The sequence below is a fragment of the Festucalex cinctus genome, chromosome 2, assembly GCF_051991245.1.
Source record: "Festucalex cinctus isolate MCC-2025b chromosome 2, RoL_Fcin_1.0, whole genome shotgun sequence".
Classification (NCBI taxonomy): domain Eukaryota; kingdom Metazoa; phylum Chordata; class Actinopteri; order Syngnathiformes; family Syngnathidae; genus Festucalex; species Festucalex cinctus.
In genome coordinates, this window is record NC_135412.1 from 9,371,018 (window position 1) to 9,385,874 (window position 14,857).

At 43.8% G+C, this 14,857-nt stretch overlaps 1 protein-coding gene across 1 annotated transcript in view; it reads left to right on the top strand.

Annotated features, from left to right (window-relative positions):
* plxnb3 (plexin B3) overlaps window positions 1-14,857 on the top strand; it is a 39,598-nt gene that overhangs the window by 7,926 nt on the left and 16,815 nt on the right. Inside the window, exons 3-18 of the mRNA XM_077512696.1 lie at window positions 2,038-2,448; window positions 2,521-3,241; window positions 4,087-4,266; window positions 4,863-4,991; window positions 5,072-5,172; window positions 6,083-6,215; window positions 6,293-6,452; window positions 6,570-6,678; window positions 9,219-9,327; window positions 9,592-9,711; window positions 9,817-9,930; window positions 10,010-10,100; window positions 11,219-11,388; window positions 11,455-11,606; window positions 11,742-11,847; window positions 11,952-12,088. Coding sequence (XP_077368822.1) covers window positions 2,054-2,448; window positions 2,521-3,241; window positions 4,087-4,266; window positions 4,863-4,991; window positions 5,072-5,172; window positions 6,083-6,215; window positions 6,293-6,452; window positions 6,570-6,678; window positions 9,219-9,327; window positions 9,592-9,711; window positions 9,817-9,930; window positions 10,010-10,100; window positions 11,219-11,388; window positions 11,455-11,606; window positions 11,742-11,847; window positions 11,952-12,088 — 2,927 coding nt within the window. The 5' untranslated portion in view covers window positions 2,038-2,053. The remainder of the gene's footprint in view (window positions 1-2,037; window positions 2,449-2,520; window positions 3,242-4,086; window positions 4,267-4,862; window positions 4,992-5,071; window positions 5,173-6,082; window positions 6,216-6,292; window positions 6,453-6,569; window positions 6,679-9,218; window positions 9,328-9,591; window positions 9,712-9,816; window positions 9,931-10,009; window positions 10,101-11,218; window positions 11,389-11,454; window positions 11,607-11,741; window positions 11,848-11,951; window positions 12,089-14,857) is intronic.

The following is a 14,857-nucleotide window of genomic DNA, read 5'->3' on the forward strand; positions in this document are numbered from 1 at the left end:
GTCCTCGTCGGTTATTGTAGGGATGTTCTTGGAGAGGTACTAAAGAAAAAAAAAACCTGTAGAGTAGAGAACAGACCACAATGTGTTGAATAAACTGCACTGTGTGTGTGCCTCTTTCAAGCTCCTCAGTTACAGCTTTCAAAAGTAAATCATGTTATTTTAAATATCATCAGCACAATCACAGTTTGTATCATACATTCACGTGCAGTCAACCACTGTAAAGCACTCTCTCACTTCTCAGTCTCTCTCACACACGTAAACATACTTTGCTTTTCTTTTTGCCTTTCAACGTTCTCGTTTATTCCTGACAACCTTCAAGTCTTCCTTCTGTTCTATGAATTATTGATGAGTTTCTTTGCAACAGAAGGACTAACTTATCATACTGTGTGTGCGTGTGTGTGCGCACGCGCGCAAGCATTGAGAGTCGCCATGGAAATGTGAATATAGTCTATGCCGGTGTTTGTGTAAAGCCTGAGGGCCCAGCATATCCCAGCATGCATTTGGGGAAGTTCACTAGCGAGTGCTCGTTCAAAACAGCGGGGGTCTGGTGTGGGAGGTGTTGAGTATGGATGGGTAGTTGTGGGCGGGGTTTTGGGAAGATGCGTGGGTTTATGTAATGAATTCGGGGTTTTCCGCAGTACCACCTACTGGCTGAAATCTTCAGTTTAGTTTCAGTGGTAGCTGCTCAGGCCCTAATAATAATAATAATAATAATAATAATAATAATAATAATAATTAGAACAAAAACAAAAGGGACCTCGCATCGGTCGCTGCTCGGGCCCTAATAATTCTAAAGTGCCATCAAAATATTACACATAAATACAATTCAGTCAAATATGCAAATATGTTAGGCAAAAAAACAGACAAAAATATGAGAAACAAAATCAGACAAAAACCTACAATATTAGATGCTACAAAAATATTACACAAAATATTCATTGAAAATACACACAGTAGAAAAAAAATAAATGATGATGAATTAAAAATAATGTCAGAAAAACTCCTATATTACTTGAACCATTGATGGATTAACGTTTTCGTCAGCAGAAAACCTCCGGCTTCTTTTTTTATGGTGAGTGCCAGGGGTCATTTGGATAGTATTCCATTACTTTTGCAGACCCGGAAGTAAACAAAAAGAGGAATTGTGGGATATATCGGTGCTAACCAGTGACGTAAACGGCACGGTTAACTATGACGGTGCCGTAAACAAACAGCGTGACTAACCATGTATTGAACAACACATATTTAACGGCCAGTGAGTTAACGGCGGGTTAAGTATTTAACCGGCGGTTAGGGGTTAAACAGTGGTTAAAATAACCGAGAATTGAATAACCGGGCCCTGTTTGTTCAATACAGTGGTTCGCAGTTATAAGACTGAAGTTTCAGATAAATAAATAATACATTTTCATACAAATCTTACAGTGTACATTTACAAGTTTATTGTATAGTATTTTCTAAATTTCAGTAAAAATCGCAACAATCGATTTATAAATTCATATCGGGATGCGTGTCACCTTCTGCTTTGCATTTACAAGTCGCATTTTTTTGTTTTATCTTTTTTTGCTAGCTTCTCCCACTAGCGACTCTCGTGAGTCACCCCAACATATGGCTCCGAATAACTCCCGCTAGCCGCTCTTGTCAGCTGGGCAGTTAAATCTGGCTCACTAAGTCTTTCGGCGTCGCTCACTGGGCTTCACACCGGCTGCCAGCGTCGCTTATGCAAAATAAGAAATTTTGATAGGCTTGCAAAATGTGGTCTCTCTGAGCCACCGTATTGTGCATGCTGTGAAATGGCTGCAATGTATGATATAATGACATCTAGTGGTCAGCTATTATACACCGTCACTTTAATGAAATATATACTTTTACGTATTAGATCCCAACTACACTACAGTGCTGATATTCTCTTGATGAACAATACAATCTTACACAGATGTGATTATCAACAGCAGCACTGTATGTGGCAAAATGTGTGTATATGTCTGTATGCATGTGTGGCTATCAATAAAAAGCCATGTCTTATGTGTCCCCTGGCAGGTAAGGAGGAGGAGCCATGCTGGTCTCAGTCATCCACCCATCACCCCTCCTTTTCTCCCTCCTCGTCCTGGCACAACCCCTCCTGGCTCAGGATTTGTCTGTACAGTGGGTGACCCTTCGTGGAGCCCCCCTCTCGCACCTGCTGCTGGATGCAGAGACGAGGCTTCTCTATGTGGGTGGAGTGGACCACCTGCACCAACTGAACTCGAACCTGGAGCTGATGACCCACGTGAAGACCGGACCGCATCTGGACTCCCCCAACTGCCTGCCCCCCATTGCCCTCAAAGACTGTCCCTCAGCCCGGCCTACCCACAACCACAACAAACTGCTGCTGCTGGAGCAGAGTCAAGGAATGGAGCTGGGCAGCGTGATTGCCTGTGGATCATTGCACCAGGGCATCTGTGAAAAGAGGTAAGGGGGCGAAGCCTCAGCCTAACACATTCCCTCCCATGTGCTGATTGTATGTGTGATTGGTTGCTGCAGGAGTCTGTCCAACATGTCGCATCTGTTGTACCAGTCCACTAACCCTCTGGATACCCAGTTCGTCGCCGCTAATGACCCACACGTCTCCACTGTGGGCATTGTGCTTTCCACTGGGGACGGACCCGGTGGAGAGATGCTGCGTTTCATGCTGGTTGGGCGAGGTTTCACTGGAATGGGTCTGGGCGACATCCCTCCCATCACAGTGCGCCGCCTCAATCCAGTGGTCCTTCCTCAGCGGGCCTTCACTCAAGAGGATGAGCTGGGCAAGCTGATCATTGGGAGCTACGCAGAGTACGACATCCATTTTGTCAAAGTGGTCTCACACCACGGCCACGTCTACTTCCTATTCTCGAGGCGAGACGTGCGCTACAAGATGGAGTACCGCACGTTTGCATCCCGCCTCTGTGTCTCCGACCGCAACTTCTACTCGTACGTCGAGGTGCCTCTGATGTGCCAGGGTGGATACAACCTGGCCCGGGGAGCATGGCTAGGGCTGCACTCAGGGAAGCCCACACTCTTCCTCGTCATGGTGGCTGGACGGACAGCAACGTCCGTGGCCACAGATAACTCTGCGTTGTGCGTGTTTGGGTTGGCGGAGCTGGACGCCATGATGGAGCGAGCACGGGAGTCATGTTACACCAAAAATGGGCGTAGTGTCAAAGGGCAGGAGGAGGCCTACGTGGTCTACACACTCTCGTCAACCTGTCTCACTCTTCCCCAGGTAAGTCTCACGTCATATTGATATATTGGTTGATATTCGAGGGGTGTGGTGGGGGGTGGGGAGCTCCTAGGCTAAAAGAGGGCGACAATGAGTATGACTCGTGGATGTCATCGGCGGTCACATGACTGACTTATGTGACGTCTCACAGATTACGGGCTATTTAGGCATCACTGTTGACCTTAATACTGCGTGTGGATTACACTTGAATTCTCAGCAGCTGGAATCATCAGACAGCTGTCACTATCTTTTACGACCCCCATGACTCAAACACACGCACACGCAATTACACGCACAAACACACTAAAATTGCAATGCAGGACAAAGAATGAAGGCCCTTATTACTGGAACTAGAAAAATTTCCGCGCAAATTTTGGATGTGACTGCCGACTCTTGCAAGGTGGAAATCCGCATGCACTAAACAGTTTGCCAAATGTTGGTGTACTTTAGCTCTCAATCTGCACTGCACCGCGTCCCAGCGCTCCAAACGCATCCTCGGCGCTCCCCCACGTACTTTTGCGCCAGGCTGTGCAAAGTACATTGACTACAATGCAACAAACACGCCATCGAAACGCCTCCCTTCGCTTTTGGTGTGAATGCAGCATAACACCCTGTTCTGCCAAGTAGATCTAAATTTTATATCATTAGTGAAAGCATAATTGTCACTAAAATTACGACTGATCAATTGATCAGCTCAATGAGTCAAAATCAAATCTGAATTTATTATACATAATTTATTTGCCCAGTGATGAATCGTGTGAATCATGAATCACTGGTGCTGTTGATGGTGATGATGATGGAGGACACGATATATGGAAATGCATTAAACCTTGTGTTTGCTGTGGCAGGTGACCGTGTTGGAGTATCCGTGCGGGTGGGAACACACACCGAGCCCCATCGGCAGTGTTGAGCCTCTCTCGACCATGCCCACCTTCACCGCCACTACCCAGCTAACTGCTGTCGCCACGACAACAGAGGCTGGACACACTGTGGCGTTCGTGGGTGACCGCAAGGGTCGACTGCACAAGGTGATATGCCTTGGCCTTTTGTGCTCAAGGGCCTTTTTGACTTTTAATCTCACTGGGCATGAGGTAAAGAATAAGAAAAAGATCAAATGTTTGTGTAAAATAGTTTATTTCAGTAATAATAATAATAATAATACTAATTTAAAAAAAGTCATAACTTAAAGTAACACTGATTGTCACACCCACCTAAGTGGGGCGAAATTCATTTTCCGCATTTGACACCTGAGTGAGCAGTGAGCAGCAGCAGCGGCCGCGCTTGGGAATGATTTAGTGATATAACCCCCAATTTTCAACCCGTAATGCTGAGTGTCAAGCAGGGAGGCAAATGAGTCCTATTTTTACAGTCTTTGGTATGACCCGGCCAGGGATTGAACCCATGACCTCTCAGTCTCAGGGTGGACACTCTGCCACTAGGCCACTGGCTTATCTTCGAACTTTTGAGTTTTAATTAAGTAATTTTAGAAAAACAGTCAAATTAATGCAACAAACTGGAGTCTTAATAATGTAATTATACGTAGGCCAGATTAAAGAACAGCACAGACTGCATGTGACCCTCATGCCTTATTTGTAATGATCTATAATAATGTTGTAATGCACAGTTGCTGGTTCGGTCTGATGGGTCCGGCGAACTGTATGGGAGTGTGCTGGTCGACAGTGGCAGTGCGATCAATGCTGACCTCCTACTGGACAACGACCAGCAGAACCTTTTCGTTCTGACCAGTAGCAGGGTGGGTGAGAATTTTCAGTTTTTCAAGGATGCCATGTTGTTGTCCTGTCTTTATCCAAAACAAATGGATGTGTCTCTCAGGTGTCAAAAGTTGCCATGTCGTCATGTGAGCGGAATGCTGACTGTCAGTCCTGTCTGGCCACCAGAGACCTCTACTGTGGCTGGTGTGTCCTGGAGGGAAGGTAACATGTTACAGATGGTCAGAAACAACAAAAATAAATCACACTTCCAAGGTTTCCATTCAGATCAACTGTATTTCACATAATTCATTCCAGAGTCCAAACTGGCACTCTCTTAAACTTACTATACTGTGTGGACATTTAATGTACAGTTTACATACAGTACACCCTAATCCACTTTGTAGGCTGCGTCCTCCAAAGGCTGAATTTTTTGGCCACATGATGTAACTTCTCGTGCGACTTGACCGCACGTCAATTAGGCGCTCCCGGATTGCTACATTTTTACTGGTTAGCGCCACGCAAAGACTACGCAAACCTTTTGTGAATCTACCCCTAAGTAGAAACAACAAAACAACCAGTCTTTGGCAGATGATGCCTCAGTAGTTGAATTGTAAGCTTAATGGGATCTTCAGAGTTGTTTTGGGGTTGAGGCCAAATCAGCATTTTTGCCCAATTTCATCTGTTGAGATGCCAAACGTCCTCAGATTTTAAAGGGTCAAAATCTTGCATGATCGTTGTTCGTCTCTGTGTGCCCTACAATTGGCCGGCGACCAGTTCAGGGTGTACCCCGCGCCTACTGCCCGAAGCCGGCTGGTATAGGCTCCAGCACCCGGCGACCCTTGTGAGGAATAAGCGGTTAAGAAAATGGATGGATGGATGGAAAATCTTGCATGATGTCCTTACCTGTTGTTGGAATTGACTTTCTAGTGTTCTTTCAACAGTTCCTGAAAGTTTAGCGTACTGGTTGGTATGGACTTTGGAAGATGTATGGGCCAAATTTTAAAAACACCTTTTTCTCAAAATGAGGGATTTCAACCTGGCAACATTGAAATTACTGCAACTTGAGATTGGATGAAGAATTGCAGCCTCCAGTGGAACATCCGCAAAATGTCTGACATTTGTTTGGTTGCAGATGCTCCCGCAAACACCAGTGTCAGCGCCACATTCATACCAATCACTGGATCTGGAGCTTTGACTCTTCCAGTCAGTGTGTGTCGGTGCAGAGTGTGCAGCCAGCCAATCAGAGTAAAGATGAACAAACTCAGGTAGCTTAGACTAGAAAAATGATGATTAATAACTTTGGTCTGAGAAGTCAGATGATCATCCTTTTCTGGTTTTCCAGGTAACGCTGACGCTACCCCAGCTACCAGTCCTGAAGGCGACTGAGTCATTTTCCTGCGTCTTTCATCATCTTCATCCTCAGCCGGCCTTAATCACCGGAACACACCTCAGCTGTCAGTCACCTGACCCGGCGCTTCTCCCACCACTGCCCACAGGAAGCGGTAAGTCCGAAAAGCTTTCAGAAAAGTAATCAAAGGCTTACCGTCAGCATCTGTCTGATTCTTACCCACTCACTGCAGCTGCACAATGTTGTTTTTCATCTTTTGTTACTGATGTAGATCACGTGATTGTGTCTGTGTCACTGACATTTGGTCATGTGACCATCAGCACAGCCAACATCGCCTTCTATGACTGTGGAGCAATCAGCCGACTCAACCAGACTTCCCAGTAAGACAAGACTACAGGATTGTTACATATTTTTGCACATTATCACACTCTGTTTTATTGTTTCACAATATAACTCAGTTGTACACACTTTAACGTATTCTTAAGGTAAAACATCCGAATACTTCTTACAACACGACTCCCCAATAGTCAAGCGTAGTCTGTGGCCGAAACATTGCATCCTCGTCCACTCATTCAGCTCAATCGCTTTAACAATGTTGCTCCCGTTGTCAGTTGTTATAGCAACCAGATGCGTTTCACGAACTTTCCAGTTTGCAATTGCTTCCTGCAGGGCCTCAGCTATATGCTCACCGGTGTGATCTTGAGGGAAATAACTCGTTTGGAGACACGCCGTTTTCAGCTCCCAGTCTTGAATGAAGTGAACTGTCACACTCATGTAAGACTCACCATCCTGCTTGACCACCCTGACCCGAGCGTCAGGCAGGAGTATCGATACTCAGAACTACAATATCGGTACGGTACCCTTTTTATTAATATCGATACATATCTAGTATCGATATTTTGAACACACCCCTAGCTTTGACACAGACTCCTGTATGAATGCGATTAGACGCTTCATATACCGCAGAGGTCAAGTTACCATCATGCATTCTGTTAACGGCACAAACCTTGCGGCAGCTGAAAGGGAATTAAAAAAAGCAATTTAGAAACTGGAAAATGACAAGATTGCAAGAACTTTGCAACCGAAACGAATCAATTGGATATTCAACAGCCCAGCAGCCTCCCATCAAGGCGGGATTTGGGAGAGGCAAATTCGAGCAGTCAGAAGAATCCTTGGTTCCATCATGAAAGCGCAAATGATGAATGATGACTGTATACAGACAATGATGTGTGAAGTTGAGAGTATCATAAATGGAAGACCACTCACACTCATCTCCGATGATGCAAACGATCTCGAGCCTCTGACACCAAACCACTTATTGCTGTTGAAATCACAACCTAACATGCCTCCTGGTATATTCAACAAAGATGACATGTACACAAGGAAAAGATGGAAACAAATACAATACTTGGCGGACTTAATCTGGACTAGATGGACTCGTGAGTACCTCCCACTCCTTCAAGAGCGCCAGAAGTGATCACAGAGAAGACGAAACTTCTCAGTCGGAGACGCCATACTCCTCGTGGATAACACCTCTCCTCGCAACTCCTGGCTCCTGGGGAGAGTGGTTGAGACTCTACCGGACTCGAGTGGAACAGTGCGACGAGTCAAGATACGAACCAAGACCAACATAGTGGAGAGACCAGTGCACAAACTGTGCTTGCTAGAAGAAGAAGCTCAGAAAAAAAGGAACTTTATAAAAAAAAAATAAGAGGAAGATTTTCAATAATTTGTTATTCTGTTTATGAACAAAGTTAGTGTAATTTGATGTTTTGTTAGAGGTAAGTAATTGCTGAGCCTGCCAGCCTAACCAATTAGGGGCTGGATAATGTAGGAGCCAATTGTGTATTGGTTAATTTGTAGTGAGTTCTACATATTGCATATTGGATAATTTAGTTAAAATTGATGAATATTATTTTATGCATATATTAAAATGTATTTGTTTAAAAGTACAAAGAGACAAATTTCTTTTTTGGAACTATTGTTTTGTCGCGTCACGTGACTCACGAATGTGCATAGATAGAACGGATGAAGCCAGCTCATGATAGAAGCGACATCTTTTTTTGAGCAGACGATCTGAACTTTTTTGGACGTAGTTGTATTATCATTTGGTATTTTATTAAATAGTAAAAATCTAGACGTGGTCCTGTCATTTGCGTTCAAGACTCATCGTTATTCTGGCTTCCAGGGTGTTCGTTTTTGTGGGATAACACCGACAATCTCTAAAGTGAAAAATAATACACTTCCTTTATAAAACAATGCAAATAATCCCAATCAGTTTATTCCCTTCTGTGTGTTGAATGCTATCCACTCCGCTCCGTCGAGAGTGACTAAATCTCACGCACAGCGCAGCCTTCGGAGGTAGAAGGGATGGACTTCCTGTTTAACATATGTAGATTTGTGTTACGAATTTGTGACTTCGGTTACAGATACAAATTCTTTTTGCATATTTGTGGAGTGAAATACACATTTGTAAATGGCTTTGATAAAATAATGGTCCCATACTTCCAGCTGTGGACAACTGACAGATGCCAGATGCTCAAAATTCATTGACACACCCACCTCTGATTACATTACAACACATAGTTACAACACACAAGATTCTGAAGTACCTGGTTAAGGCGAAGGGTAATGGGATATTTATAAGGTTTTAGGTGAATGAATGAGTATAAATTTATACGTATTTGCACGCACGCGCACGCACGCGCACGCACGCAAACGCACACACGCAAACGCACGCACGCACGCAAACACACAAAAAAAAAAAAAAAAAAGAGCAATGATGACAAGACGTTGAATCGGTAAGACTACCGAATGAACAATTCTGAGCTCTTTAAAAAAAAAAAAAACAAAAAAAAAAAAAAAAAAACACATAGTTGTATTGTGATGGTGAGGAGGATGAAAAGATTATATGTTTCAGGTGTCTGGCATGTGTCGTCAGTGTGTGGAAGTGTAACTGGTGTCCTCTTGATCAGCAATGTACACACCATGACCAGTGTACTAATCAACCCACTATCCTCAGCCAGAAAGTGAGTCTGTCTGTCTCTTCACCTTTCTATATATCTGCCTACTTGTCTGTCTGATGTGTTTCATTTAGCTGTCTGCCGTCTGTCCATATTTCTTTTGAACAACCTGTTTGTCTCTGCCTCTAAATCTGTCTGCCTGTCTGTCAATGTTTCTGTCCACCTGTCTGTCTACTTGTCTATCTAATCAAAGTCTTATTTGTCTGATTACATGTCTGTTAGCCTAACTACATATCTGTCCGTCTCTGAGCATGTCCTCCTGTCTTTCAGCAGGACTCTACTGGTCCAAGTCAGTGTCCTCAGGTGTTCGGCATTCAAAGTTCTGCCTTGGTTCCAGTGGACCTGAAAAGGAGTGTGGTTCTGAAGGCCCACAACTTGGACATCTTCAAGGTGAGAAGAAGCAACATTGAGGATGCCACATGAAACATACACTGTACTTCACCCAATGACAATACATTTAATGTACATACAAATAATGTATGTGAATGTGTGTAGGAAGAGGCACCATATGTGTGTGTGGTGGAAGTCGAGGAGGTCCAAGTCAACCTGACCGCTATTGTCCAGAAAGTTGATGATGAAACATACTCTTTCACCTGCAGACCCCACCAAGTAATGCTGACGCGCGCACACAAACACGCCCGCACACAGAGTGACTCTAACCTGCCTGTCTACCTGTTACTTCCTGTAGTTTCAGTATGCCGTGAGTCGACTAGTTTATTCCGCGCCAGTCTTTCTGAGGAGAGGAGCGTGGAGCATTGATGCTTTACCTGGTCTTCAAAGTAAGAACTTCAAAGTGTGTATGCGTGTGCACGTGTGTGTCCACATGCAGTGTTGCCACACGTACCTTGAAAACTTTGTTACATTACTGTTTGTCTGTTTTAAAAAGTAACTAACATTAATGCTTAGGAATAAAGCTATTAAAAAATTAGGGATGGGTGAGTACCGATACCAGGTATCGTGTCCGGCCGATACCAGCCGCATTTTATGGTATCGGTACTCGCAACGGATATCGATACTGGTATCGGCCCGCGCTCTTGTGGCCATTTTTCATTCAAGAACCGTCAGAAAGACGGGGAAAACAAATGTTTTGTCCCGTCTCGTTAGTTTCCCGTGTGTCTCCTTATTAGGTAACACATGTTTCAGCATGCGTTACTGAGAATAAGTACTAGGGTTGCCAACTGTCCCGTTAGCCGAGATGCCCCGTATTTTGGGCTAAATTGTTATGTCCCGTTCGGGACCTCAAAAGTCCCGTAAAATAATTCTCAATTCTTAAACGAAATGCAGCAAACGGCATCATTGCCATTTTTGGACCACAGCTGCTCCCGTAGGTTGACAAGTGACAAGGAAGTTGCTCGTAGCCAATAAAATGAGTCGCTGGGTGTGACGTTATGTGGAGATCTTGCAAGGTAAGAGAGGCAACTAGAGAGAGAGATAGGCACTTCCTGGTTTTGTCACAGCTTCATGTCGCCTACACTCTAAACGCCAATCTTAATACGTCGGCTGCGAACGTATCAGCAGGAGAAATACAAGATGTGTTATCGTACTATTTATGAACAAATACTGCGAGAATTTAGCTTGCTGGCAAGTTTCGCAATCAGCTTAACACAGCTAATCAGAATATACACTGATTTCACACATCATGCTCACACCACCATGACACCGTGCCGTGCACCTGTCCCTTATTTCGGGATGAAAAAGTTGGCAACCCTAATAAGTACTCTTGTTGTGAGTAATATCGCCTATATCTGTGTTTCAATAGCTCACGTAACTTCGCTGTGTTTAATTGTCTCTTTTACATTTGCCGCGGGCTTAATGGCTCTTACGCAAGTGACATAAGCTACTGAAAATATCATTAATTAAATAAGATTCTGACAAATATGTTTCCTGTAATCTCCAGTCCACTTGTACAATTGCTCAGCGGGCCAATTGGATTGCTCACAGTGCCGGGCTGTGCCAAAGGATTATGGCTGCGTGTGGTGCATGGAAAGCCTTGCCTCCGGCTGTGTATACAACCAATCCTGTGCTGGTGTTCCCGCAGACAGTTGCCCACCTCCTCAGATCACACAGGTTATTCATCCATCTGTGTCAATGTGCCTGTGCTTGTTGCCATGAAAACAGTAACATTGTCTTCAGGTACAACCCCTGTCTGGCCCTCTGGAGGGTGGAGTCTTAGTAACCATCAGTGGTTCCAACCTAGGGATGAGCTACCAGGATGTGGTGGGTGGAGTTACAGTGGCAGGTGTGCAGTGCCCTCCAAAACCTGACGAATACAAAATATCCACCAGGTACATACACACAGGAGCACATACCAGCCAGTCATGTTTGTCATTAAAGGCATACATATATGTGACCGGCTTTGGCAATATGGTCCTCTTGTGTCAAAAAATCAAAACTGAGATATTCATAAATTCAAATTCTAGGGTTGTATGTAAACTGCAGGCCAGTGAGAAGAAGAGGACAGGACCCGTTATTGTTTCCATGGGAACAAGTCCACCAGGCAGGTCCAAAAGCTACTTCAACTATCAGGTGAGAAGAAAGTGGCATTTCAGGAGGTTCAGCTTCAACTTCCTCACAAAGGAAACAGTCCGATAAGCGCAGAATGGTGATTATTTCTGCATTGGCATCTGCAGGACCCACAGATTCTGGATGTGCGTCCTGACAAAGGTCCACTTTCTGGAGGGAGCAGATTGACAGTAAAAGGACGACAGCTCCTTACAGGCCAGACGTCTGAGATCAATGTCTTCCTTGGGACAAAGCCCTGCTCCATGTGTGTGCTGTACCTCATCCTCGTCCAACTTTGTGTGTTCCTACTCCTTCGCCCACTTGTCGTCTTGTTCTGCTTTTGGTTCCCAATTCCACTCCAACTTTTAATTTTACTTCATGATTGTAATTGTATTCCTACTTCTACTCCAAGATGTTGTCCCACATCCTGTTCTAAATTAAATACCTATTTCCATAAAAACTAGAACTATGTTCATCCCCGTTTCATTCTCTATTTCAAGTTTAGTACATCATTGTGGTCCAGTAGTCCTATTCTTGATTCTATTTCCATGTTGCTTTGTACTTTTACTCCCGCTTGTAGTTCTACTTCCCATTTCTATTCCTACTTAATTCTTATATAATTTGTGCTCATAATTCAAATTCCCAGTTGGAAATTAGAACCTTGATCATTCATCCCATTTCACATTCTCTTTGATCCCTACATTCATTCACATTTTTATTCTCACTTCTGTTACAAGTTAGATTTCTTAAATTATTTAATGTGTATATATATATATATATATATATATATATATATATATATATATACACACACATACACACACTCGGGTTGTCAGGAGAACCGATACTTCGGTACCAAGTCGATGCCAAGATTCTGAAAATGTGACGATACTGCCTTTTCTACAATACCCGAAGTACCGGTGGTACCGAACCGGCATATCTGGCCACGTCTTTTGTGTTGTTTCGGGGGATAATGGAGCGATGATCTGGCAACCCATGCACCGTCTAAGGATGTCACGTGACTACACAGCCGCTGCGACAATAAGGAAGAGCAACAACATGGCTGTAGCCCGCACGTCTACGTCGGCTTCAACTGCAGCGACAGATGCCCCTCAAATAGTTGAGAAAAAAAACGACAAAAGTCGCGGATGGAAATACTTTGGTTTTGAGGTTAATGCGCAGGAACTAATAATTGATCCTCAAACCCCTGTGTGCAAAAGATGCCGTAACCGTTTCCAGACAAAAGGAGGGAACACATCCAATTTAGCGAAACATCTCAAAGATCGACATCCGGACTTGTACAAATAATTCAAGGTGAGTGCATTTGAATTCCCATGTTATTGTTGCCCAAATCTAAACTAATAAAGTTAGTATGATGACCCCAGTCACCCCACACTAAATGAGCTGCTGGCGAAGTTTAGCGTTATGTTCAGCCTCGTCTGTCCTGCATATTAACGTTGGGTAATGTTGCCGGGCAGCTAATTTACTGAATCACGTAAAGTAACATTAAACAACCCTGAAATAATATATCAAACGTTGTTCATTATTTTGTTCTTTGTGTGTGCGTGCGTGTGCGCGGGCGGTTATATTAGGCTGTCCTTCATTGTCATTCTGGCATTTATATTTTTTAAATAGGCTACCACAAAAAAAGGGCGCGTTTCACCACACCATGTCTGTAAATTACTGCTTGCAATCCGTCTGCGTACAGACACACGTGTGTCTGTGTGTGTATTAGTACAGCATCTGCTGTTTTCATTCAGTCATTATGCTATACCTACTAACTGAAATGTCAATATTCTTAATCTTTTCACAGTATCAGTCAGAAGAGGACTTTGACCGGCAAGAGGACAGGCAAGAGCCAGACAGCCAACAATCAAGGATGCTTTTCAGAAGTGCACAAAATATGACCCTAACTCACATGAAGCAAGGAAAATAGATAGGGCAGTTACTGAATTCATATGCATGGATCAAGTTCCTATCTACATTGTAGAAAAGCATGGATTCCAGGAAATGCTTGAAAAGTTCAACCCCAGATATAAGCTACCCAGTAGAAATTATTTCATGTACACAGAGATCCCCAAACTCTACAGTGAAACTAGAGACCTAATCACCCAGCATCTTAGATGTATCGATATGTGTTGTTTTCATTAACTACCCCTAGATGTCAGTGTTGACTAGGAAGGGTGTTCAGTCACTGGAGGTGAATGTTGTGGAAGGAGGAAATAAAAACACTGACTACGTGACTTGGTGTGTTCAGTACAACACAATACATTAGAGAGAAGCCATACTATGCCTGCACAACCGATCTGTGGACAAGCAGAGCTGCGGACACCTTCATGTCAGGCACTCTTCAGTACATAACCAAGACATGGGAGATGCATTCCTGGTGTTGAGGCTGCAGAGGCCTGAACTCAGAACACGATGGTAAGAGTTTGAGGGAGGCCTTTGAAGAGAAGGTTGAATTTGAATGGAAGTTAGACCTTTCAAAAATGGCAGGCATCACAACAGACAGTGCCTCAAACAACAAGCAGGCCTTTAAGAATGATTCATACACATGGTTCCCATGTTTTGGCCACAATCTGCACAATGCAGTCAACCAAGCCATCAGTATTGAGAGGGTATCTGGAGCACTCTCACGGCTTCGTAAAACCATAGCTTCCTTCACCAGATCACTAAAGGTGACATCAATTGGACAAAAAAACAGAATTAAATCTCCCGGCCCATAAACTCATAAGCAGCAGCAAGCTGTGTGTGTGTGGTGCTGATAGAGGACAGAAAAAAAATGGCATCTGATGCCCAATGAGTCTGACATTACGACTTTAGAGATTATGATGGATGTCCTTGAACCACTTAGCCCTTTTACTGATGCATTCAGTGGTGAGAAGAACACAACTCTCTCCTCTGTCTTACCAGTGATGTGGAAGATATCCAAATGCCTCAGTGATGAAGAGAATGACTCTGTACTTGCTGGTCAGATAAAGCGTGCAATCAGAGACTACCAAGATGAACATTATCGGAACCAAAAGTTACAGCT